At 34.8% G+C, this 25,361-nt stretch overlaps 1 protein-coding gene across 2 annotated transcripts in view; it reads left to right on the top strand.

Moving 5' to 3' along the window:
- Slc10a7 (solute carrier family 10 member 7) overlaps positions 1–25,361 on the top strand; it is a 244,876-nt gene that overhangs the window by 78,338 nt on the left and 141,177 nt on the right. Inside the window, exon 5 of one of the 2 annotated variants that reach the window (XM_047567466.1) lies at positions 1,596–1,634. The exons of the other annotated variant lie outside the window; for it this stretch is intronic. Coding sequence (XP_047423422.1) covers positions 1,596–1,634 — 39 coding nt within the window. The remainder of the gene's footprint in view (positions 1–1,595; positions 1,635–25,361) is intronic. 2 annotated transcript variants of the gene reach the window in all.

Below are 25,361 nucleotides of genomic sequence, written 5' to 3'. Positions count from 1 at the left end.
ACTAGTTATCAAGTATAAGGTTAATGAAAGGCACTGAGAAAAAATGCATTCAGAGTACAGGATCTCAGAGGAAAGACCTCATTCCTGTATTAAAAGGAGAGAGAAATTCATTTAATGCACAAAATAGGGTCAAGATAGATTGTTATGGGGAAAGTACATTTTGTAGGAAGGAAGGCAGTGTTTCATGTTGATCTCACCACAACTCACTTATTTAGATCCTTTTCTTTTTCTCCATACATACAACTTTCTTGGAATCGTCCATAATGGAATTCCAGGAAGATGTGTGAAATATGTTGCTGTAGTTTACAGTTGTCATCTGCAATGTTTCATTTAGCTGAACCTTTTTTTTATCCACCCCCCCCACCCTCCGACTGCTCCCAGTACAACATAGAACACCATATGCCATTGTCCCTGTCAGGAAGCAAAGGTTTCCCTGGCCTGTGCCTATGCCTTCATTTGTGCCACAGAGGAGCTGTGGTCCAGTGCCATCTTTTATTGATAGGGCCAGCAAAGGAGAAATCTAATGAAATTATCAAAGCTTTGAATTAATTATGAACTGGAATAGGAGAGCTAAGCTCTCTGGAGCCAGGGATCTCATTACCCATTCACTCTCATTGCCTCCTCTTCTGGAGCAGAAGGCATTTTCAACTGCAGCTCTTAGCCTGGGCTTTGGACTTTATTCAAACTTACTAAATTGACATCCTCTTTTTACTACAGTGTGGCTGCTAATGTCCATGATGATTAATTTAGCTCTGCTCTGGATCTGCTGGAGATGTAAATAGGTTTTCTCTACCTATCCCTCCTTTTGCCTTTTCCTAATTTTTTTCCCTCTTATTTTCTTTCATCAAATTGGATGTTATACAGTTTTTCTCCTTTTCGGTTAATGTGAGAAGCTTTCAGGACTGTGGTGTAACTTCCTGGAATATAGTGATGTAAAGTTAAGAGCTGTATTACATCTACTGTGTATTTCATGGATGTTTAGGTAAGCGCAAAATCAAATATTTTTTCTTTGAATTTTGAGCACCAAATTGAAGTTTTTCTTCCTTGTTTCTACCTTAGAGATGATGGTATAGCAGTAACTCTCCTGGTCTTAACTGCGTCATTCACATTTCTGAAGTGTGTTGTGTGGGAAAAACCGACTCCCTCATAGTTATAGTTCACAGGACTTATGCTCCCTGATAGGGAGCAATTCATGTTTGCCTTAAGATTCTTTCTCCGTCTCTCACTCATATGAATTTTCTGATGCATAAATCAGTCTCTGATTGTTCTAAGTCTAGCAGCAAAATCAATAACAACAAGGTTTTGATTTACTATTGGTAAAGATTCTTTTGGTGCTCTCACACAGGTTCAGAGCATCTCATGGCAAGCCTTTCTGTCTGCTCTGAGACCTATTATTTATGAATTCCTAAGCTGCAGCTCATCTATCTTAGTAAACTACAGGCCACTGGCAATTTTTGTAAGCAGTGACTAACTCTGCTCAATAGGGTCAATGTTTTAAGGTTTTGAATAGTGGGGGAAGGGAAAATGATAATCTTTGCTTTTCCTATTCCTGTTTACTTTCAGTGAGCTTTTCCCCTCATTTATTTTCTCTATAGGCAGCTGCGATATTTAATTCAGCCTTCGGAAGTTTTTTGGTAAGTAAACATGGTTTAACTTGTCTATTATAACTTGTGATGTTGCTTGTATGAAAGATTTAGTAAAAGATGGACTTTTTTTACTCTTTGGTTAAATATGAAAGTTCTTGAATCTTTTCATGTGCCATTATCCATATCCTGAAGAAAATTAGCTTATGAATAAAGTAAATGTCCTCTTATAATTATTTTGGGGGCTTGGATTTAATATTCTATTTAATGGATTCAAGAAATCAATTAAAACACTATGTGTCTCCTTATAGAGGTTATGTCAATATATTGATCATTTAATGAGGTCTTTTAGATTATTATTATTTTGTATCATGGGACTGAGATTTTGAAAAGGAAACATGACCCAGCTGGTCAGAAAGGGAATGCTAATTTACTTGTTGACATGTCATTTATTTTGTACATTTCACTGTCAAAGAAGATACTATCTTGGATACTTCTGAGAAAGCTTTGTGAAGAAAATTTGACACAGGATATAATTAATGAATGATTTGCAAGAAAATGTAGTATTTTGAGAGGTTTGAATTATGAGTTAGATTAAAAAAGACTGAAAAGTAGTTTTCATAAATAGAACTAATATTAAGGATGTTTACTTTAGCTTTTTTAAGTAGATGATATAACAAAGACGTGATTTGTGTTATGAAAGATTGGGAAAGAGACTGAATTTTATGTTAATGTCATTATTTTACCCTAAAACTTTGGTAAATTTGTGAAAATAAATTAGAATATTGTATTTTTAGGTGCATAACTCCTTGACACTAAGTGGTAGGGTAATTTAGAAATGATTGAAAATAAAATCAGTGGGGTGTGACCTATTTTATGAATCTAGGTAAAATATCAATTACATATTTTTAAAATGCCCTTTATGTCACCTATTACTGTATTGTATATAACTAAACATAGTTAAAGCTTCTAAACACACTGCCACATGATGTTAATTCCATGTGGTGCTCCATAGCTTTTAATGTCTGTGACCCCACAGAACTTTTAATGGTATAACTTCCACAAAGTACATGGTGTTTAATTTAGGAAGTGCTGTTTCTACTGATGCTGTTATTATTGGGTTTTAGATGAAAAGTAATAAAGCCTATTTTTAAAAAAGATCTGTTGTACTACTTAGTTTACACTCAGTAGTATTTTGTCAAATCATTATTTCTTGTGTTCAAGCATTATTACCTATGTGGTCACAATTGTTTGGCAAAATAATATTTGTAAAATATGATCTTGCTGGAAGCCAATTTTTGTATGGCTTGAAATTGTACATGGGCACCACAAAACATGACTTCTTGAGTTGGGGCTCTCATTCTTGAAAATATCAAGCCTAATTGAGAAGCAGTCGTCTAAGTGAAGCAAAATGTATTATCCCTTCATTGGAGGATGAGCTTCCTAAGGATAATTTGAACTGTACACTGACTGTCTGAGCCCCTGTTTTCCTACCAGGCCCAGTTGTTCGGGAAGGTCCTGTGAGGTAAAACTTCATCCAGAGGTGCTTTAGAATTTTTTTTCTGCTCCTTCATTTCTAAGAAGTTGTGTATTCCCATTCCTTAGTCTCCTACTCTTTTTCCTTTCTTCACTTTTGTTTCTTACCTTAATACAGTTAATCAATCAAAAGTATTTATTGATCTCCTGCCACACAGAGGTAGTTTTCTGGTAGTTGTGGAAAAGTATAAAGAAATATGAGGTATGTCCCACTAGGTTGTAGAGGTGACACAGAGCAAAAGAAATACAGTGTAAAAGTTAACAAGCTGCACAAAAGATGTTGCTGAGATATATGATCATCAAATGAGCAGCAGAGGCAGTGTGTACTCTGAATTCAGGGGTCTGACAGACCACCTTTCTCTGATCTGGGCCTTGAAATATGTGTAGGACATGGTGGCCTTAGAAGAGGAAATGGCATAAGCAATGGCCAAGAGGCAGGAGTGTCTTGTTCCACTTCCTTCTCCCATTCATTTCCCTCCTTTCTTTCCCAAAGCTGAAAATTATCAGAGTCTGAGAATGGAAATTGTGATTGGATATATTTTTTTCCAGTGTTTATAAGAAAAATAGTTCTATTTCTTCCCCCACCCTGTGACAGTTAATAGCAAACCTTGGATTATGAAATACATGTGGGTCTGAGCTGTTACCAGTTAGCATTAGTTTCAACTTCTTTAATAGGAAACTCTCCCACAAATTTCAGTGACTTATACAAAGTAAAGATCTGTTTCTCTGTTATATAAAATTTGTAGGGAGGCTGTCCGAACATGGTATAGCTGCTTGCTACTTTCTCACAGATCAAGACTCCTGTCTTTCTCTTCTACCATTCACAGCATGCAGGTTCCTTCCTCAAGGTTGCCTCATGGTCCAATGTAGCTGCTGGAGCACCAGCCAAAACATCTGGATAGTAAGGAAGAGTAGTGGGAAAGGACAGAGAGCCCTCTAAAAGCCAAATCTGCTTTCTCTAAATAGCATTCTGAGAATTCCAACACCATACTTGCATTAATGTGGTGTTATAGTTACTTAGGAATTTTCTATATAAATGGAAATTAACAACCTGTCCTTAAAATGTGTGATTATGAGTAGTAGTATTTTTGGAGATTCTGGAGTCAGACTGTCTGGGTTTGTATCCTTGCTCGACTGAATACTAGCCTGAGCAGATAACCTTCCCTGTGAATAAAATGGGATATGATTGTATCCACATATAGAGTTGTGGTGAGGCTTAAGTGCTATAATCTATAGCTAAGTGCTTGTATGATGTGGTAAAAACTGCTTTGAGCGATTTTTCTCTGATTAGGAGCAATGATTCATTATATATTCATATTAGAATCTGAAAAGTATTTTTTTCAGATTACCAAAACTTTGAATATAAAGCCTTTAATGGAAGAATTTTTGGAGAAAGAACTTTGAGGGCATTCTTGTTGATTTTCAGGCATCTGGGTATACCAAATAAAATATTGTACATATTTATAGCTAGTTTAACAATGTCCCAGGTCTAATTAAAACACAGTGTTTTAAAAAAGTAATTGATACAGAAAATTGTTTTTTTTAAATGTAGCTAGAGTGTTAATAAGGAATGATAGATGAATTCAATTTACATAAATTTCAGACCAAGAGAATATTTTAAAATTGTGCCACAGAGGATTGCTTAAGTTAAGAAGTTAATGCCATTATCTCCTCCTCTCATTTAAATTGTTCACTTTACAATAATTGTGGAACATAATAAGTGATTTGAGATTTCTTTCTTGATGAGGCTTTAATAAAATTTGATAGTTAAGTGCACCCTGAATAACTGAAATGCATCAAAATTTATATACATATCTATTTTTTTCTATGTAAAACCATGTATTTCAGGTTCGATCATCTTACATATTTCTTCCCCATCAGAAGAAGGGTTGTTTGCTTGTTTAGATATTGGCAGCTTTTGAAAAAATTCTAGTTGAGAAATTCTTTTGCAGATTTCCCAAACTAAATTTAGATCACATGATCTGTTAGCACTTAAGCATTTTTTGTTTGGAAGTTGAATTTGGTGTTTCCATGTCTCCCAAGAATTATAGATTAAAGATTAAAAGGGAAAGAAAGAACTTTTCTTGTTAGATTCCTCAGCCTATTTTGTTATTTGTGGCCGGCGAGTCCTGATCTTACAAGGAAACCCTGGTGAGTGACAAAGTTAGTCATGCCGATTGAGTTCCCAGTAACTGTTACACAGCAGCCGAGCAATTCATGGCAACACAGATGTAAGAATTTCCGAGACAGAGTGGAGTTATGAGAGGTTTTGCCACCTTGTGAATGCATAACGACTAGCCTCACAAAGGTCTGTGAACCGCTGTTCACTTTCTGAAAATCTTCACTTAAAATGTCAAGAAATGGGTTTATGTCACATAATTTTTTAAAAAATACTCATTGCAAAAAAAAAAAAAAAAAAGTACTCATTGCTACAACTAGCAGGAGCTATTCTAAGACAAGATGAACATTCCTCTTTACATGCAATGCCAAGGTTAAAAAGAACTGCTTCCCTTGAGCTGAAGAACTAGCCAGCACAGTTTCTTCCTTCACCTTTTTTCCCTCTTTGCTTTGGCTGGTCCCCCATCACTGCTTTCTAAAAAGATTTCAGTGTTAACTGATGTTACCGAAGTTGCTGAAAGAAAAGAAATTGCAAACACTAATGACACGTTTTCATAACTTGTGATGTGTGTTTATTCCCTCTAATTCTTTTTTTTTTGAAATATTTTTTGGTTGTCGATGGATCTTTTTATTTTATTTATTCATTTATTTGTGGTGCTGAGGGTCGAACCCAGGGCCTCACACATGCCAGGCAAGTGCTCTGCCACTGATCTACAACCCAGCCCCCTTTCCCTCTAATTCTTACTTTCTTGTTCCAAAATACACTCAGTCACTTTGAGAATGTTGGAAAGGAAGCATTTTTGTTGCACTGCTTTTTAACAATTAGAGCAAGAAGCTCAAATGTTAACTCAGAGGCACAAGGGTAGTATTAGAGAAGACATGTTTGTTAATTTGGGTTTTTCTTTCACCTAAGTCTAGGATGTGAGTAGTTTATAGTTTTGGAGTATTTCATTTTCTGCAATAGTGAGAATTATGCTGATTTTTTTGTTGTTTAATTTTCTTAAAATCTCAACTACTCCAAATTATTCACTTAGAATTTTGACCCCTCCTCAAGTTCATGACTTATTTATAAAACAAATTTTTATTTTTATTAAACTTAAATGCCAGAAAAAACAACTTCTTTTTAGCTGGTGTTTAGTACCATAGTGTAGAATACTTTTTCAAGTTCAGACTTGTACTGCTGAGGATTCAACAACACCAGATTTTGAATGGCTCACCCTGGTCTTTAAAACTTGGTTTACAAACTATGTTCAGATAAATGGAAGCTGTTTTTCACCTTTACAGAATGGAAACCACATCACGCCATGCATTTCATTTGACCACCTTTTAGGGCAAATGACTATTATGAGAGCTGAACTGCTAAGAATAGTCTACTTTTCCTTTAACAAATATTGTAGGTTTAATTAGCAGTGTGGCACAAATAGGAAATTAGGATAGGAAATCAACACACATATACTCAGAGCCAATTAGATTCAAGACATATTTCTAGATACTGAAGTAAGACATAGAACATAAACATATGAAAAAATAAGTAACAGAAAATGATTTAAGAAAGAGGGAGGACAGGAACTGCCTTCAATGTGGTGTGTTCCACGGTTCGGGCACGGTTATGGCTTCTGTCATGTCAGCACTGTTGGTTAAATAGGATCCACTTTTTAAATTATTTCAAGTCAAAACATCAACACTATAAAAAAATCTTGTCATGAATAGAAGGTAACTGAAATTAAATCAAATAGGGAATAAAAGCTACTATTACTCTGTGGCTCCACTCTGCTGTCTACACAGGCCGAGTCTGATGCCTACCCTCCTTTTGATAAAATTAGCACAGGACCAAATCAAGACTTTCCATCACTGACCTCTGCAGGTTTGCAAAGGATTTGAAAAGAGAGTAAGTTTAATCACTAATTCTGACCACGTGTCCTTTGAGTCACTTTGCTTTGACTTACAATTTGTGCAGCACTGTTTTCAGAGGTCATTTCTCAGTCACTTAACAAAGATGTGAGTTAACACCATTTGAAGGAGCTAACTCCAGGAATCAGAGCCTGTGGCAGGCTGAAGATGCTCGTGTTTCTTTAGAGTATTTCAACACTTGACTGGAAAAGCAATATGCACACCATATTCAGAGTTAAAAATATGCAATAATACTGGAGGAAGGAAAACCTTTTGATAGCCATGCTTGAATTTAGTTTTTAAACAAACTCTTATCTGAAGTATAGTCATTATAAGTAAAAAATGGCCTCATTACTTAATAAAAATGTATAGAATCTTTACCTACTCCATTTTAGCAACATAATGCTCTGTATGCTGTCTGACAGGACTTGTGTAGCAGTAAATGCATTAGTCACAGTGACCATTTTTCTTGCAAATTTGTGACACAGATTTAATTATATGAATGACCAGCAACTTACAAATCTAATTTTGGTGGAGGCTGAGGCAAATTTTTTTTTTTATTTTAATAATGATGGATTTTTTTAAAGCAATGATTTCATTACTATTTAAAGAAATCTACTGGTGTAGAACTAGCCAATTGACTGGAGTTATTTTATTACCCTTTAACAAATGCCATGTACTTTCATGTTTATTTTTATTAATTTTTAAAATGTCATCATTCTCAAATTGGAAAAATATTTGCTCCTATACCCCTTTGGGTAAAAATAAATAACTCTAAATTATTCTGAGCCAAGATATTTGTAAAGGGCCCTCTAAGAAACATGATCCTAGTAGTTGGTTAGGACCAAAATTAAATTTCCTTAATTTGAATCCAATCCACTTGGAATTGCTTCATTATGGACTGAAGTAGGAGGTGCCCACCAACTATTAGTTGATGATAATAGTGTGGCAGATAGTTCACATTTTCTAGCTTCTGTTTACCATGATTAATCTATTTAATGAACTAATATTTTGGGGATCTTGGCATAATAGCATAGTTAGTCAAACAGTAAGTTTTCTGCCTTCATCAGCAATACAGACTCCTAAAGCGAGAATGTCAAATCCCAACTGGGTACATGGGGGGTGGAGAGATAGTATTAAATATTTGTTTAGAACTTCTTAAACGTTTTTCCACTATTGCTATATCTCATTGACTCAGATTTTTGATTGACAAAAGCTTAGAAATTCAGGTCCAATTTATTGAGGTCTAATTTTTATATGGATAATTTTACTTTAGTCTTAACAAAGGCACGCAGTCACGTACCAACCATCTCACTCAAGACGAAGGAGATTTCAACATTTCAGAAAGTTCTTCTTGCCCTCTTGCAGCCAAGTCCCTTCCGCATTCTAGTAGCCACTGACTTGTTTCCCTGTCTCTGCTTTTGCCTTTTCCATACAGTCATATGATTGGCATTGCGCAGTGTATGTGTTTAAATCTGCTTCTTTTGCTAAGTAGTGTTACATTGTTCATTAACTTACAAGTTGATGAACTTCGGATTGTGTTATAGTTTGGATGTTGAATATTCCCCCAGAGGCCCATGTGTTAAAGATTTGATCCTCAGGGTGGTACTGTTGGGAAGTGCTGTAGACCTTTAGGAGGGATCAATAGGGATGTACCCTTAAAGGAGATTGTGAGACCAGATCCCTTATTCTGTTTTTGTTTCACTGTCATGAGGTGAGCAGTTTCCTCTGTCACATGCTCCCTTCTCTTGCTATCTGGCACTTCACCCCAAGGCCTAAAAGTGATGGGTTTGCTCAGTCATGGACTAGAACCTCTCTAAAACTGTGAGCCTTTCTTTATAAGTTAATTGTCTCAGTTAGTTTTTGTTGTAGTGAACAGGAAGATGACTAATGCAGTTAGTTTTCTATATTTTGTGATTATGAATAAAGTTGCTATGAATATTTGTATACAGAATAAAGTTGCTATGAATATTCATTTACAAGTTCTGGCATAGATGTGTGTTTCCATTTCTCTTGGAGAAATACCTAGGAGTGGATTGCTGATATGGTAAATATGTTAACTATCAACAACTACCAAACCGTTTTCCACAAGAATATCCCAAGATATTATATCCCAAGAATAAATACATAAGGAAGCCAGTTGCTCCATATCCTTGCCAGTCCTTTGTATCAGCAGTATTCTTTTGTCGTAGGCATTCTAAGAGCTGTATGGAAGTATGTCATGTCATTATAGTTTTAACTTATATTTCCCTAATGATTAATAATGTTGGACATTTTAATATGCTTATTTGCCATCTATTGTATCTTCTTTGGTGGAGTGTCTATTCAAATTTCTTGCCCATTTTTTAATTGGATTGCTTACTTTCTTATAATTGGGCGTGAGATTTTTAAATGTATTTTGAACACCAGTCATTTATCAGATACATTTTACAAGTAGCTTCGCCCAATCCGTAGCTTGCGTCTACCTTTTCTTAACAGTGAATTTCAAGAACAGAAGATCTAAACTTTTATTAAATTGAGTTTATCTGTTTTTTTCTTTTATGTCTCATGCTCCCAACTATCTTCCTGGTACTAAGGTTTGAACCAAGGGTCTTGTGTATTCTGTCAAGCCTTCCACCACTGAGATATGTCCCCAGTCCTTTAAAAATTTTATTTTGGGACAGGGTCTCACTAAGTTTCCTTGGAGCCTCCTGCCTTAGCTTCCAGAGTAACTGGGATTGCAGGTTTGTGCCACCATGCCTGTCTTATCTCCTACTTTTTATATCCTGTCTGGATTTTTGTTTACCCAAAGCACGAGATTTTGTTTTCTTTCATAAGTTGTAGTTTTTATTTTTATGTTTAGGTTTATGATCCATTTGAAGTTAATGTTTGTGTGTGATGCAGTGTATGAATTGGAATTCATTATTTTGCTTATTGTTGTAAAAGTATAAAGTTTTTATATTTGCCAGATTCATCCACCCTTTCCTTTGTAGATTTTCCATTGCTTTTATATTTATAAAGTTCTTCCCTACCACAGTGTCAGACAACGCTCACATTTTCTCTTAGTTTTGTAGTCAAAATGCATATCTGATAAATGTTGAAAGGCCACACCCATCATCTGGGAGCTCTGTAGATATAAGTAATAGATTCAAAGTGTCTCATCTGATGAAGGAACTCTTGGTTCATGAAGTTGATTTGTTTGTTGCTGCCTTTACTGGTATTTTTCCCACGAAAGTCCAGCTTCATAGTGAATATATGTAGTGAATATTGTATCTACATAGTGATAATATACTTGCTCTGAAAATAATTGGATCAGTATTCATGACTGTTAAAAGTTGTTTCTCTATCCTAAGATATTACACATGACATTAATATAATTACTTAAGATAAAATTGTTTGTATGAATGGTAAAATGAAGATGAACATAGAAGAGTAATTGAAAATTATAGAACCCTCATTTTGATCTCTATCCATTTAATTTGCAAATATTCACATAAATTAACAGTACAATTTGGAGAACTGTGCACTTAGGTGAACTGAGTTTCAGTTAACAGGACTTTAATAAAATAGAATGTTTTATTATAAGGTTATTATTTATAAAATATGTCTTCTGAGCATACAGTTTATATATTTTCTTTCTTTTTTGTCATCACTGCACATTTGTTTGTTTTTCCATTGCAACTTTTTTGGTGCTGTTTCTAATAGGTAATTAAATTTAAAATGCTGTGTTTATAGTTTAACTTTTTAACAGTTTAACTTTTAACTTTATAACAGTGGAAATCCTATCATCTGGTCTACTAGTCAAGACTTATGGTTTGTTTTTTGTTTTTTTAACCTTTTGGACAATTCTCTTATAAGTAGTTATTTTCTAAAATATTTTTAGTTTTTACTTGAAAGCTTAAGTTAATGTGTTTATCCATTTGCTTAGGAGGGGTAATGTTTATTAACATTGTTGTACTTTGGTCATTTCCAAGAGCTAAGGTGATGAATCCTATCTTCTTTCTCATTATCTTCACAATGTTGTAAGACAATCTGCCATCACATACTACTTTTATATGGCCCCTCTATGCCCCAATGCCTTCAGTGACTCTTAATTGCCCTCCGCAGATTGACCATTCAAAGGTCCTCCCTCTTTAGCCCCCTCTTTTTTCTTCAGTGTCTCTCATTCCCAGATTAACTGTTGATTCATTCTTCCCTCTCTCTTCTAACACTTGGGCTTTTGCTGTGTTCACCTCATGATTGCAGTATTTCTGTCCTCCACTATTCTAGCCATCTCTCAAAGCCTCTTTCAAAAGTAATTTCTCTGGCTTTTAAAAAATGTTTATTTAACTTGTGGAATTAGGTTTCTTTGTTTTGCTATACATATAATGAAATAAATGAGGCTGGGTAACTTTATAAAGAAAAGAGGTTTATTTTGACTCATGGTTCTGAAGTGGAAAGTTGAGGGACCACATCTGGTGATGATGGCATTCTTACTGGCAGTGTCCTCAACTTGCTCAGGGCATCACATGGCAAGAGACAGGGAGAATGTGCATGTGTGTATGTATGTGTGTGTCTGGTCTCTTTTTTATAAAATAACCAGTATTCAGTTATGGGGTGTGGGAGCTCCACCTGATGCCTTATCTAGTCCCAGTCACTTTCCAAAGGGTTCACCTTTAAACACTAAGTTAAATCAAGTTTCTGCCCCCTTAGTAGCTCTTGATGGGGATTAAATTTCAGTACATGAGCCCTTGAGGAACATAATCAAAAAATATCCAAACCATAGCAGAATGACTTCCCATATAAATTCTAATTGGTTAGTTTAGTTTAAAATTCTGACCACCTGTGCTGTGTCTGGAGCCTCCAGTCCCTGTCAGCTGTTTTTCTTTTGAAATGACTACCTTCTAAATTGTATGATTTCTTATGTTTACTATCTTCTCATATTCAAATGAAAGCTCCGTGAGGACAGTTATTTATATTTTTTTGTTTGCTCTCTCCTCTGTCGAGTGTTTCTGCATAATCTGACACAAAATAAGTGCTCAAAAATTTGTTACATGAATAGATAGAAATAATTCAATGGATACTATTTTGATTGCCTTTCTTCACATATGTAAGGTTTTAAAGCCAGGTGCAGTGGCGCACACCTGTAATCCCAGCCACGAGGCAGGCTGAGGCAGGAAGATCGAAAGTGCAAAGCCAGCCTCAGCAATTTAGCAAGGAGGCCCCGTCTCAAAATAAAAAATAAAAAGAACTGGGGATGTGACTCTGTGGTTAAGTATCCCTGGGTTTAATCCCTGGTATAAATAAATAAATAAATAAAAATGCACCTCAAATGTATGTCCATTTATTAAAAATTATATGTTGAATTAGTTCTACAAAAATCCTGACATCACTTTGGTTGGTCACCTACTGAACTCTTTTTACTATATGAGAGTGATTTTACATTGTGAGCTTTTAAATTTCTATAAAATATGAGCTACAGCCATGGACTTTTATATTGCTTTACCTTCACAGTGTTGATTTAGAATAGGAGTGAAACTCATTCCCACATCTAATTTGATATTGGATGATTTATAGGATTTTCTTCTAATAATAACCTCTGTGAAGTAGGTTAAGTCAGATTATCTGGTACATAATAGATTACCAATCCATATGCCATTATCATTGAAATTATTGATTTTAAATATCAGAAAGTTTTCCATAAAAATTGTTATATATGTGATTACTACATATATTTAAATAGCTAGAGATTTTCTAATGAAATGTTAAAATAAGTGATTGCCATTGTATAGCATTATAGAAAATTGTTACACTCATAGTAATGAAAGAACTACTTTTTTAAAATTACAATTTAATCTTTAGCAATTTGTGAAATAGACCATATAGATCGTAAATTGACCAGTGAAAGCTGAATTTTTAAATAGTGCTGAAAAAAAAAGCAGTATCTTAGAGAAGAAATACATATTAAGTTTGAAAAATTAAATAACCAATTCAGTAGTGTACAAAAACTGGATAAAATCATATCTAAGAGGCTCTTGAAGTATTTAGAAAATAGAAAAAGGGAGTTGGGGAAAGGAAAGGTAAAGAAAAAACTCAAGGTGATAGTGAGGAATCAGATAACTTGAACTTGCCATATGATATGAGAGCAAATGGAAGCTAATGCAGTTCATTCTTTAGAAGCATCATGTTACTGCATTCTGCAGTTGAGTTTGGTAGATTCATACCTCAGAATATTGCTTTGACTTTAGTCTTATCATCTTGCTAGAGGTTAAAATTTGTTAAATGAGAAAATAAGTTGTGACTGGAGGAGCTTTGGAGAGTGATTAATATCTTTATATAATGAAGAAAAGAAGAGATAGACTTTGAAGATACCCAAAGAAGGGATGTATAGTTAATCAGACATGATTTTTAATGGGATAGTTGGTTCCACTTTCTCATGATAACCTTTGTGACATCTGTAGATAGCAGCCTAACTGGCCACTCAGAATCCCTTCTCAGTAGCCACTGAGCTCTATAAATTTGGAGCAAGACAGATTTTTCAATCTTTTTAAAAATTAAAATCAGTAATAGAAAATAATATTTTTTATTGAGAAACTAGTAGTTGCTACTTTTTCTTCTTTTCTTCATTTACTTCTATCTCTTTGAGGAGGAAAAAATAAAGTAGAGATCACAGAAAACACTGTTCATGCAGGGGCTTTCATCCTTTTTTCTTTCATTCACAGATACTTTTCCTCAAAGATAGTTGAATCCTGATTCTACATCATTAAGTATCTATAGAATTTGGCATCCATATGTCATGTAGTTTCAAGCCAATTATTGAAGTCAAAGGTTAAATTTCCAGCTTAAAAAAGTTGAATAAACCCCACCAATATAAACAAGTGGTTAAAAATGAGTTTTCAAATGTGTTAAAGAATATCCAGGTTAGAAATAATACATCTTTTGTAATAAAGTGCTGTTCTGTTTTTTTCTTCTTTTATATGAATTTTGAAGATACATTTGAAAAATAACACCAAGGTCTCCCACTAGGAATAATTTCAATTATCCTTAGTCTTAAAGGAAACTTTCCTTCATATCTGGCTTTTAATTTTTTTCCAGATTCTATCAACCTGGTGTCATAAACACTGAGTTTTCTAGAGACAAAATATCATAAACTTTTAAAGATCTCAGGCAGCATTGCTCTGTGCTTCTCTTAGTTTTCCTAGATGTCACTGACTTTCCATTTGTATATGAGAACTGTAAGGAGTGAGTCACCTGAAGTACATATTTTGATATATAATTTTAAATATCTGAACAAATCAGAGGGGAAACTCTTTCAAGAATGGGAAGTTGGGTTCCATAGTCCTTAAGGAAGTTTTTCCTTGTCTCCTAGAAATAAATGGCAGCCCAAGATCTCTGAGCTCTTCTTCCCCTGACCTTGGTGATAGCAGATGTCATCCCCTAGTGAGATCATTTCCAGTACCATCACTGTTCTTTCCATCATCTATTTGAATCATTCCACATTTTTAAGATACTGAGCTCTTCATTGTCAGGGACACAGGTGGCCTAAACTTTGTACATTTACTACAATCCTGTTCAGAAACTGATTCTGTAGCTCTATCCAACAGGAATGGACTAAGTTACTTCTACTCAGATAATGATATATAAAGCAAGTTACTAATTTAGTAACTAAGTGCTAAAATAATTATGGGAAAATCTCAAGACATTTGAGTTGTTGCAGTCTCCCTTCATGGTTAATTCACATAAGAAATATTTTAACTAGAAGTTTATTGGGTGAGAATGGGATTAGAAGAAGTTGACATGGGGAGATAATTCCCAAGATTGATTCTATCAGGCTGTTGTAAATGGATGTGTCTGGCTCCACAACAGGGGTGTGTTGCCCTTGGAAACAGACAGGTCCATCATTTGGACCAGGGATCTTTTTTCCTAGATGATTCTTAGAGATAGGTGTTCTTAATACTTGCTTTTAAGTGTGTTCTCTTTTCCATTGCTGACTGTTTTCCTCTTTTTATTGACTCACTGTACCTTAAAGTAATGGCTTGCTGACATTAAAACCATCCTGATGTCTTAAAGTGATTTTGTGTGTCTCAGCTATAAAGGTGGTTCCTTTATTTCCCAGTTCAGGAAGGAGGCGATAGTTTAATACTGCCATTCCATATCATTCATAACAGTACTGACCAATTTGGTAGTCCAAGCCACATGCATCTATTTAAACTTATATTGATAGAAATTAAATTAAATTTCAGTTCCTCATACACTAACCACATGTGAATGGTAGCTACTGAATTGGACAGTGTAGATTGCTGAATATTTTTATCATTGCAAAAAGTTCTGTTGGATAGCATTAAAATGTTTATTAGACAAACTATTTTGCAATTATAAGTATAATTTGGTGTCTACTTTTATATGTCTTTACTTTTAGATGTTTATTTCAGGTAATAACCCAACTTCCCATTCTAATCTTCCATAGTGACTTTAAAGTCAGTCATACTCCCATGTCCTGCTTGAAAGGGATTTGTTTTTCAGGTAGTTGGTTCATTATTCAGCATTTTGCTTTTTGAAAAATGCTCATGAATTTCATTTTTAGTTCCCCTTTAGTTTACTGAGAGCACTATTTACTTCAGGGTATTAGAAAAAACTCTGGTGCATAGATAGAATTTTTAGTGGTTAAATACCAGTATACATATTTTTAGCTTTTCATAATAGTAGCTTGCTTTTTTCCCCCAACACTGTACTTATTTTGATCAATTACTAATAGTCTTAGAAATGATCATAGTCTCAGGAAAATAAATACAATCTCATATATATAAAAGGTGTACTTTGTTTCTCCAACAAGTTAGTTCACTTTCAGAATCTGAATTTTTTTTTTGTGCCCTCCTCTGTATTTAACAGTTGTTTTCATGGTACATGTTTTAGGTTTTTTTAATCTAATCCACTAACATTCAAAAACTCATTTTCAGTAGTATTGGTCTTTCTTACATGGCAGTTTTACTAGGTCATTCATCTCCAACATTTGGGTTTCACTGATCAGTAAAATTTCAAAAGAAATTTTAGTAAATGCCTACTGTTTTCAGTTCTTTATTTTGATAATTAAGAACTACCATTTGTTATCATTTCTTGATAACAAATGATAAGAAATGATTTGTTATCATTTCTTGATTTCTTGAAAGCATATTTAAGTATAAAACCTAAAGGATGTATTTCAGAATCACTTGAAAAAACAGCTTTTTGACAATCTGACTACATTCTTCTTACTTTTCCTATTTTATTCCTTTTGGGCTATTGAATAGTCCTAAACCTAAGCTCTTCATTGTTGAAATTACTAATTTTTGTTGGTTGCTTTTCTTTTACTCATTGATCTTCTCACCACCCGTCTTTAGGGTTTTGAATACTGATTTTGATTTAGAGTATAGGCAAAGACTCACTGTTCAAGGAGATCCTATGAAGTAGTCAGGGCTGGTAAGAACACTTGACAAGTGATGGTGATTTATCAAAAACTTAAAAACGGTTTTACCCAAACCAATTTTTAATCCTTATTTTCATTTTTCTAATTCATACCTGAGTTTAGTTTGCCCAAGTTATATTGTGTAGGGGCTCAGAAGAAATGATTTATCTTTTCCAGAAGTGCAGGCAGAAGAAAACAAAGAGATAAAGTGAGAAAGAGAAAATAACTAGTTAAGTAGATCTAGGAATCATTTTCAAAGAAAAACTTTTTAGGGACTAAGATAATTTAGCTCACTTGTCAGGAACTTAGAATTTTAGAAAAAAATTATAGAGTTTGGAAAAATGCATTTTAAGGTGACATTTAAATTGTGGATGTAATTTTTACGTGTAAAATTTTCTGTGTACTTGATGGACTTGTGATTGAATGTCTTGGAGTGTGTTTATACAGAGGTGAATATTCATCTGTATTTTTATACTCAATTGTTCTTGTCATTAGAAAAGATCACTTTTTATTCAGTACTTACTTTGAAGGAAATGGGCAGTGGAGCTGGGAGGAATATGATGTCACCAGGCACAGATCCCACTCTTATAGAGATACACTGCAGTGATTAAGTCTATACAAAAGTACACACAAAAGATAAGTGGAAGTTTGGGTGACTGGAGAGATCTCCCAGCAGAGATGGTATGAGAAGAAATCTTGCAGAGTGGACAGAATTTGGGAAGACAGTGACATTCATTCCAGATTAAGGAGATGTTACTGTTACTGATTCTCTATGCAGAAATCTACCTAGTAGGTTTAATTTATGATGAATTATAGTGTTACAACCTAGTAGACAAAACATAGTATAATCCAACAGAATAATCCAGAAGAAACAAAGAGTGCATAGAAGGAAACCTAGTCTAATATTTATCACAACTGATTTTCTGTAAGAAGTTATATTTGACATGAAAAGCTTGTGAATTCATTTATCAGACTTTTTAGTTATATTTTTCACATGGTTAAACTATGCTAATGTTCTTTTTAGGTTAATATTATGAATTCACATACAGAATATTAATCTTTGCTTCTACTGAAAAGTATTTTTTCTTCTAAATAACTAAAGACTTAATTTGCTCCTATCAATATTATTGACATCATAGCAGAGCCCTAATAAATTTGGTCTATGATATGGGTCTCTAAATTATATTTTATAAAATAGAAGAATTAAAGAAAGACTGATATTTAATAGAACTTATAAAATACTATATATTATTATAGATAGCTAACTATACCACAGCAAAAGAAAATTTCCTTTTGTACATCTATACCTTTCCTAGAGTTTTTTTTTGTATCTCTATTTTCAAAGATAAATTAGATCTTGTGTGTTATTATTTTGACTTAGCATTCTTAACTATTTTCAGTACTGAAGATAGTTTTCCTGTTTTTTGCTTATTTATTTTTTGCAGTGCTGAGGATGGAACCCAGGGCTTTGCATGGGCCAGGCAAGTGCTGTACCACTGTACTACCCCAGCCCTGAAAGATGCTCACTGACCACTTACTGTTTCCATGTCATTGAATTCAGTTGAGTTACATTCAGTTGCATGATGTAAGAGAATAGAAGACCCAATTTCTGTACTTAGTGTAATTGAAGAAAGAAGATACATATAAGTAAAACACCTGGAGAAAGACACAATATGAAATGTAATTAACTGCTTCAATATGTGATGTCATCAATCAAGAAAGGGAGAGCATGATAGGCCAAAATGGCCAGGAAAGGATTCCTGGGGTATGTTAGGTATTAAGATTTTGAAAATCGGGGCTGGGGAGATAGCTCAGTTGGTAGAATGCTCGCCTTGCAAGCACAAGGCCTTGGGTTCGATCCCCAGCACTGCAAAAAAAAAAAAAAAAACAAAAAAAAAACCAAGATTTTGAAAATCAATAATAGCCCAAGTGGGAAGGTCTGCCTGAGGGTGGATGTGGCCCCTAATGGCAGGGACCAAGCCTGTTACCCTCAGGGTTATATCTCCCTCTGTATTGGTATAATGATAAATACAGTAGATATATATAGATATATATATATAGATATATATATATATATATATATATATATATATATATATATAGTATATAGTAGATAATCAGTATAGAATGAATGAATGGCTTACTGGAATAAGCCTATTGATGACCAGTAGAAAAAAACAGAAATCTTATGGAGAGGCTTGAATGGGAGGCTGAGCTTGGACTTAGTACCATGTAAGTATTGCTGTTGATTTTTCAAGTAGTGTATCATGCCAAAGGTGTATAGTTGGAGAAATGGCCTGGCAGCAATGCATTTGTTCTTAAGTGAAAGACAGAAATGTAGAGTATTCTGAGTCTAGATAAACAACAATGAACACCAAGTCTTTGAATAGTCTAAGAAAGAAAGAGGGAAAGGAAAAATTTATGAGATCATTTTTTCAGTGATTTAGGCAGCTCATGTTCATCTAGTGCCTCCTGTGTGCTGGACCCATATACAGAAGCAGTTTCACTACTAGTTTTAAATTAAGGATGCCTTCCTCTCTAAACTTTTAAAGAAATGAAATAAGACCAAGTCTCTGAAATACTTAGCAGAGTGACCCACTAGCAAGTTTTCATCAACGTTATCTGATATTTTTTTTATCCAGCTTATTTTAGAAAAGGAGTCTCCCCAACCCTTTCCATCCCTGTGACCAAAACTCTGTAATCCTGTTTTGAAACTTCTTTATTGAGTCGCTGGATATAGTATTTCTCCAAAATCTCTAGCTCATTAGAACATTTTTTTAATAGAAGTTGTGAAACATTTGCAGAGTAGATGAAATAATATTAACAAGCCCCGTGTAGCCACCTCTCAACCCCAGCAGATGCCATCTCAACCCACTCTTGTTCCCTCTATACTCCCATCCAATCTCCCCCTTTTGAAGCAAGTCCAGTAATCATCTCTTTTCAACAAAAATCTCTAGTAGGTAAGGACTTTTGTTTTTTAAGCATCATTGGTACTATTGTTTTCCTATTTAGATATTTATTCTGGCAAAGCTTTTCATGAAAGTTTCTGTGGTGCTGGGTAGTAGAAAGGACAGGACATATAAAGAGCATAGTGAGATAGGGACACAAAATATTTTAGGATTAGTTATTGTGGCATCAAAACAAAATCAGTGCATTTAGGTAAGAGAATAATTTTGAGTGAGATGTTAAAAGTTTGATTTGATATCTATTAGGTATGTGGTTGCAAGGGGTGAGCATAGCGAATTCCTGTTTTTCCTTCATGAATGAAAGACATAGATATTAAGCCAGAATAAACTCCTTTAGGTTGAACATTCATTCCCCTCCTGTTTTATTTTTCTTCTTAACTACTGTTCTCATCCTAGTGTTCATCTCTGCTTTCACTCCCTTATATTCCCATATATTTTCCCAAATGCTTCATAACTTCACTTTTCTATCAGTTATGTTTTGTTAAAAAATTGACTTTCTTCTTAAAAAAAATTTGGCAATTTTGACAGTATATAGAAATAGTGATGATTTGGTAATGAATAAATATTTAAACAGGATGGATGTTAGATTTAATTTTAATTTTATAGTGATTTCAGTTTAAGATAATTTTTAAAGTAAAAATGTAAAACTTTTCTATATACATATATGAATATACCACAATGCATCTCCACATCACGTACAAGGTGACAGACTGGGATCCTAATTAGAATAAGATATATTCCATGTTTTTATAAATATGTCAAACTATACTGTCATGTGTATCTAAAGAGAACAAATAAAATAAAAATTATCATAAACAAAATCCCTTCTTTCAAAGGAACACATAAATAAATGCCGCTGATTCCTGAAATTAAATTAGAACCCAAAATGCTCATAAATGAAAAACTTTAATTCTTAAAAAAAAAATCCATTCTTCTTTCCCATTTGAAAATAGTATAAGCAATTTAGCTTTTAGTTCAAAATATAGATTCTATTATTCTTTTTTGATGCATGAGTATCATCACATTAATGCTCATTCAAATTACATATTTTTATCCAGAATAAAAATCAGGCTTGTTTTTGTTCCTGATTTAAGCCTGCAGATTTTCACATCAGAAATAAACCCTAGAAATTAGAGATTTGTGTGGAAAGTGGAAATATATATGCCTAGGACTTCAGCTTTATGACACACTTGTAATTATTAACAGTGGATTCATGCTGTTAACTGGGGACAGTGTTTGAATGTTGTGTGATAATTTATAGAGTTGATTATTCCAGCCTCAAGTGGAAGCTTAGAAAGAGGAGCAGCAAATGGTAAATCTTTGTCACAGTCCCTGGAGCAACATTTCCGGTAGAGGCTCTGAGTTATGTGGGTCTCAACCTCTTTTCCTCCCTAGCCCTTTCTGTGGCTCATCATCATCATCATCATCATTCGTTCAGATAATGTGTGTTCAGAAATCACAGGTCCCCAGAGACGATAGAGAGGGGAGAGTCCTGTTGTAAGCGTGCTTGCTGCAAACCTTTCACCTTGCTGTCAAGGTGACAAATGTTTGTCCTTAAGGGAACACTGGAGGTTAAATCACCAGTGTTTCTCTCACTTATCTTCTTCCCCATACCCAAGCTCTTAGCCAAATTTGTAGCTAAAATAATATCAGCAAATTAGGCTACTCTTAACCTTTATGGGTCTTATTCAGAGAGATGTTTTATGCACGCTCCAAGTACTAACTATATTATATATTGGTGTCTCAGTAATGAGAATTTAACACATTATATCAGTACACTTTCATTTGAAGACTTATTCAGAAAGAAAAGATTTTGGAAAGAAATATTTAATTTTTGGAGACAGTGTTGGGAACTTTGCAAATACAATGTGATAAAGAGAGCAAATGACTTATTGTCACACAAGCATGTATTAAGGGTGTACAGATAATCACATAAAGAGATGCCAAAGCTTCTGTGAATCCCAAGGATTAGAGTTGACCTAAATTTCTTTATTTCTTATTTTGGTCCATTCCATTCCATTTTTCTTATAGAAGTTAAAGTGATCTTGAAAGATACAAATTGATGATGTCGTGTTTCTGCTTAAAATCTGTCAATGGCTTTCTTGAGACAAATACCACAATTCCTTCTATGGTTTATAAGGTCTTGAATGGTCTGTCCCTTAGCTCCCTCTCCAGCTTCTCTCCAGGTCACTTTTTTACCCCCAAGATCTGCCATAAGAGTGTAATACATTTTCACCAGTTCATTCATTCAACAAAAGATGAAAGCTAGTAGAACTTGCATTGTAGGAAGGAAATATTCCTAGTGTATAGTTTTACAATTTGTATGTATATATATTTCTTATGGAGAAAATACAGTCATACATTGTTTAATGGGGAATTCTGAGAAATGTGTTGTTGGGCAGTTTCATTGTGGTATAAGCATCATAGAGTATACTTACACAAACTAGATTGTCATTAAGCAATATAATCTCATGGGATCACTATCATATATGCAATATATGCAGTCCAATGTTTTCCAGATTTTTATTAGGTAGTGCATGACTGTAGAGAAAAATGAGGTCAGAAAGGGACAGGGATAGAGGGGCTGCAATTATGTAAAAAGTGATAGTTGACAGTCTCACTTGTAAGACAACATTTGAGCAGACACTTGAAGGAGGTGAGAGAACAAGCCATGGGGTTATTTGGGGAAACATTGTTCCTTACAGAGAGAACCCACAGTGCAAAGATACAAAGGCAAGAGACTATCTGGAACAGAGAGGGTGGTGGAGAAAAATTCAGGTATGTGTGGAAAGGGTCCAGATTATATAGTTGGAGGGCTTTGAAAGGACTTCGGCTTTCGATTTGAATGAGATAGGAAGACATTTGCGAGTTCTGAGCAGAGCAGTAACATGATCTCTCTTGAGGACCACTCTCTGGAGAAGCACTTGTAGAATTGAGGCTGGAACAGGATGGCCAGTTAGGCCTTGGTCGCTTGAGTGCAGTCAGGAGAGCTTGGTGGCTTGGACCAGGATGTAACTTCTGATCCAAACTCAGCCTCAGGGTATCCTCGCAGGTTGTCTCCCAGATGGCTTTTCTGTCTCTTCATGGGACCAATGTTCAGTGACCAGTTTATTCCTCAAGTTCCAACTTGAATGTCACTTCCTCAGAGAAATGTTCTTTGACCCTCATTTTCCAGACCTGGTTCTCTTCCTGCACTCTCCCTGTACATGGTAAATTCCTTTTAAGGTCTTATCAGACCTTCAAATCATTATTTGTGTGACCTTTTGGCTTTTAGTTTTTCTTTCACGCCTGTCTTCTACCACCAGTACATATGTTCTTTGAGGGAAAGGGTGAAGTCTCACATCCTAGCAGAGTTCCTCAAATGGTCAGATGAGAAGATGAATACCTCTGAGTTTTCTGATTTACCCTTTTAAACAACTCATCTTAAAATTTTTTTTTGCCACATTTAATAAAAATATTTCAGAGTACATTATATACTCTTCAATCTTTTGAAACCCTCTATCGTTTAATCTTTTGTTGATGGCTCCAGTTGGTCACTACCATAACAGTCATGCTGTGTATGCATCAACTCCTGTACCAACCATGCTGACCTCATGGTGTGGTCAGATGTTTGGAGTCTTTTCTGCTACACAAAATGACTCCTACACTGCAGTGCTTTCTGGTTTAGGGTGTCGGGGCTGCAGTATTGGGCATCTCCCTTGCTCTAAGTTAATTGTTCTCACTGAGTCATTCAGCCAGGTGTTTGTCCCATGCCAGACACTGGGCTGTGCTCTGAACTACCTGGTAGGAGGAGGAGCGCACCTGGTAAGAGCAGCCCATTGGCTTTCATTTCTGTGGATCTGAAAAGCAATTTGTTCAGATTGGTTTCAAAAAGGAACAGGTTCTGAGAGCGAGAGAGCTTGGAGAGTTTTCCTCTGTATTTGTGCTCCTTGAGTCTGTATATCTCACAAATTCACAATTTACAGTATTTCAAGCTGGGTTAAAATGGCTTTAAAAGTATATGATATGTACTTATACTGCAAGTAATTTTGTAGCAGATATTTTTAATATACTTGAGAAATGAATTCAACATATTATACTTTACTGATTTAATTAATTAGAATTATTTAGATCGATTTTGCTAATTCTTGATGAATTTTATCTATTCATTAAATACTAGTGATTTCTTATGTATGTATAGCTTCTTACAGTTTCAATGTACTTTTAAATATATATTTTTAGGCAAGTGCCACATCACTCCTAGGAGACAGGCACGGTACTGCTGAGACTCAAGTTTCAGTGACACTGATGTTTGATTCAGATCTCTGGGCTTGTGTCCCTTCACTATGCCTCTGATCCTTATAGGGGAACACAGGAAATAGTGACTGTGACAACTGTTGATTTTTGTGCAGATTAAATGAAATATTTGGTGTTAAATGTCAATAAAGTGGAGGGGTGTTAGTAAATACTCAATAAATATTAGTTCTCATTATTTTTGCTGTTTAATAGATAATGGATTTGAAATTCAGAAAGGTTAAGTGGTTTGTTCAAGTTTACCCAGCTGGTAATGAGAAGACTCACAGCTAGGATCCAGTTCCCATTATTTCTTCTACTGTCAGCTTTGTATGATGTCTTTTAACATATTTTGTAATTTGAACTTTTCAGTACTCAATCTTGGATCACATTATTTCTTTCTGATATTAATTCACATAAATGAGATTTCCCCATGTTCCTACTATTCATAAAGTTATTTAGAAAGTTTATTCATGAAGTTTCCCTGAAGTCGTTCAGAAATTTGTATCTTCAATGAATTATGAAGCTAATTTACCTCTTTGGAAATTGTTTAATTTCTTCCTGTTGTTTTTTTCTACAATTCACTATGTTCTGTTTTCATTAGGAATGAGAGTACAGAAGCTGGGACTATTGAATTAAAATTTTAAGGTTTCTCTTCCTCACCTGACATTTGCTTCTGTTTTGCCCAACCTCTCCTGGTGGTTATTTTATTGAGGTACAATATAATACAATTTCCTATAGAAGTCATGGTCATATGTCCAGACAGGCTCTTAGGCATAGTTTTCTCAGTGAGTTCTGACATTGGCCCCTGGCTGAATCTTAGATTAGGCTAGAAATTTGTGAAAAGGCCATATGATGGCTTTTGTCATGTAAGCTACATTTAATGTTTATTTATCTAGAAACCTTTATTTCACCAGGGTGATGCTGTTGTTTCCTAGTCCTCTTGCGTTTGGCCCCATGTGAGATTTCTAGGAGTTTTTGGCTTCCCCCATGCCTGAGTAAGCTGTTGATTAGCCCCATTGTCTTGGGTTCTGGATATTTCTACTTCACCATCAGTTCCAAGGAATATCATAGTATTTGACTTCCTTACCCTCCACAGATTTCTGAATTTCTTCTGTGGCTCAGAAGCATCATCAGCTTGCTCCCTGGGTCATTAAGTGTTCCCTTACATCGTATCCTGAGCTTCCTCCATCCATATTTGTGGTAAAGATGGGCTTTCACCTCTCCTGGACTTGATCCTTCATCTGTAATAGACATTTAGGGACCTTCAGAAATTCTTTTTTTCTTTGGAGGATACTGAGAACCTTCAGGAATCTTTCCTCTCTAGGAACTCAAACGGAAAATTTGTCCACACTGAATAGTAGGGTTAGGGATGTAGCTCAGTGGTAGAATGCATTCCTGGCATACATGAGGCCCTTGATTCCATCCCCAGTACCACAAAACAAAACAAAACAAATCAAAACAGAACAAAAACCTGAATAGTTACTTTGCTGTTGTAGACTACCTTTACCCTACTTTGAATGATGAAATGACTTAGCTAGAATGGAAAGGCTGCCAGGGATATATTTACAGTTGGATTAAAAAAAAAAAAAGATA

This window comes from Sciurus carolinensis, chromosome 10, assembly GCF_902686445.1.
Source record: "Sciurus carolinensis chromosome 10, mSciCar1.2, whole genome shotgun sequence".
Classification (NCBI taxonomy): Eukaryota; Metazoa; Chordata; class Mammalia; order Rodentia; family Sciuridae; genus Sciurus; species Sciurus carolinensis.
The sequence above is the reverse complement of the archived record's forward strand: the minus strand, read 5'-3'. Positions and strand labels throughout refer to the sequence as shown.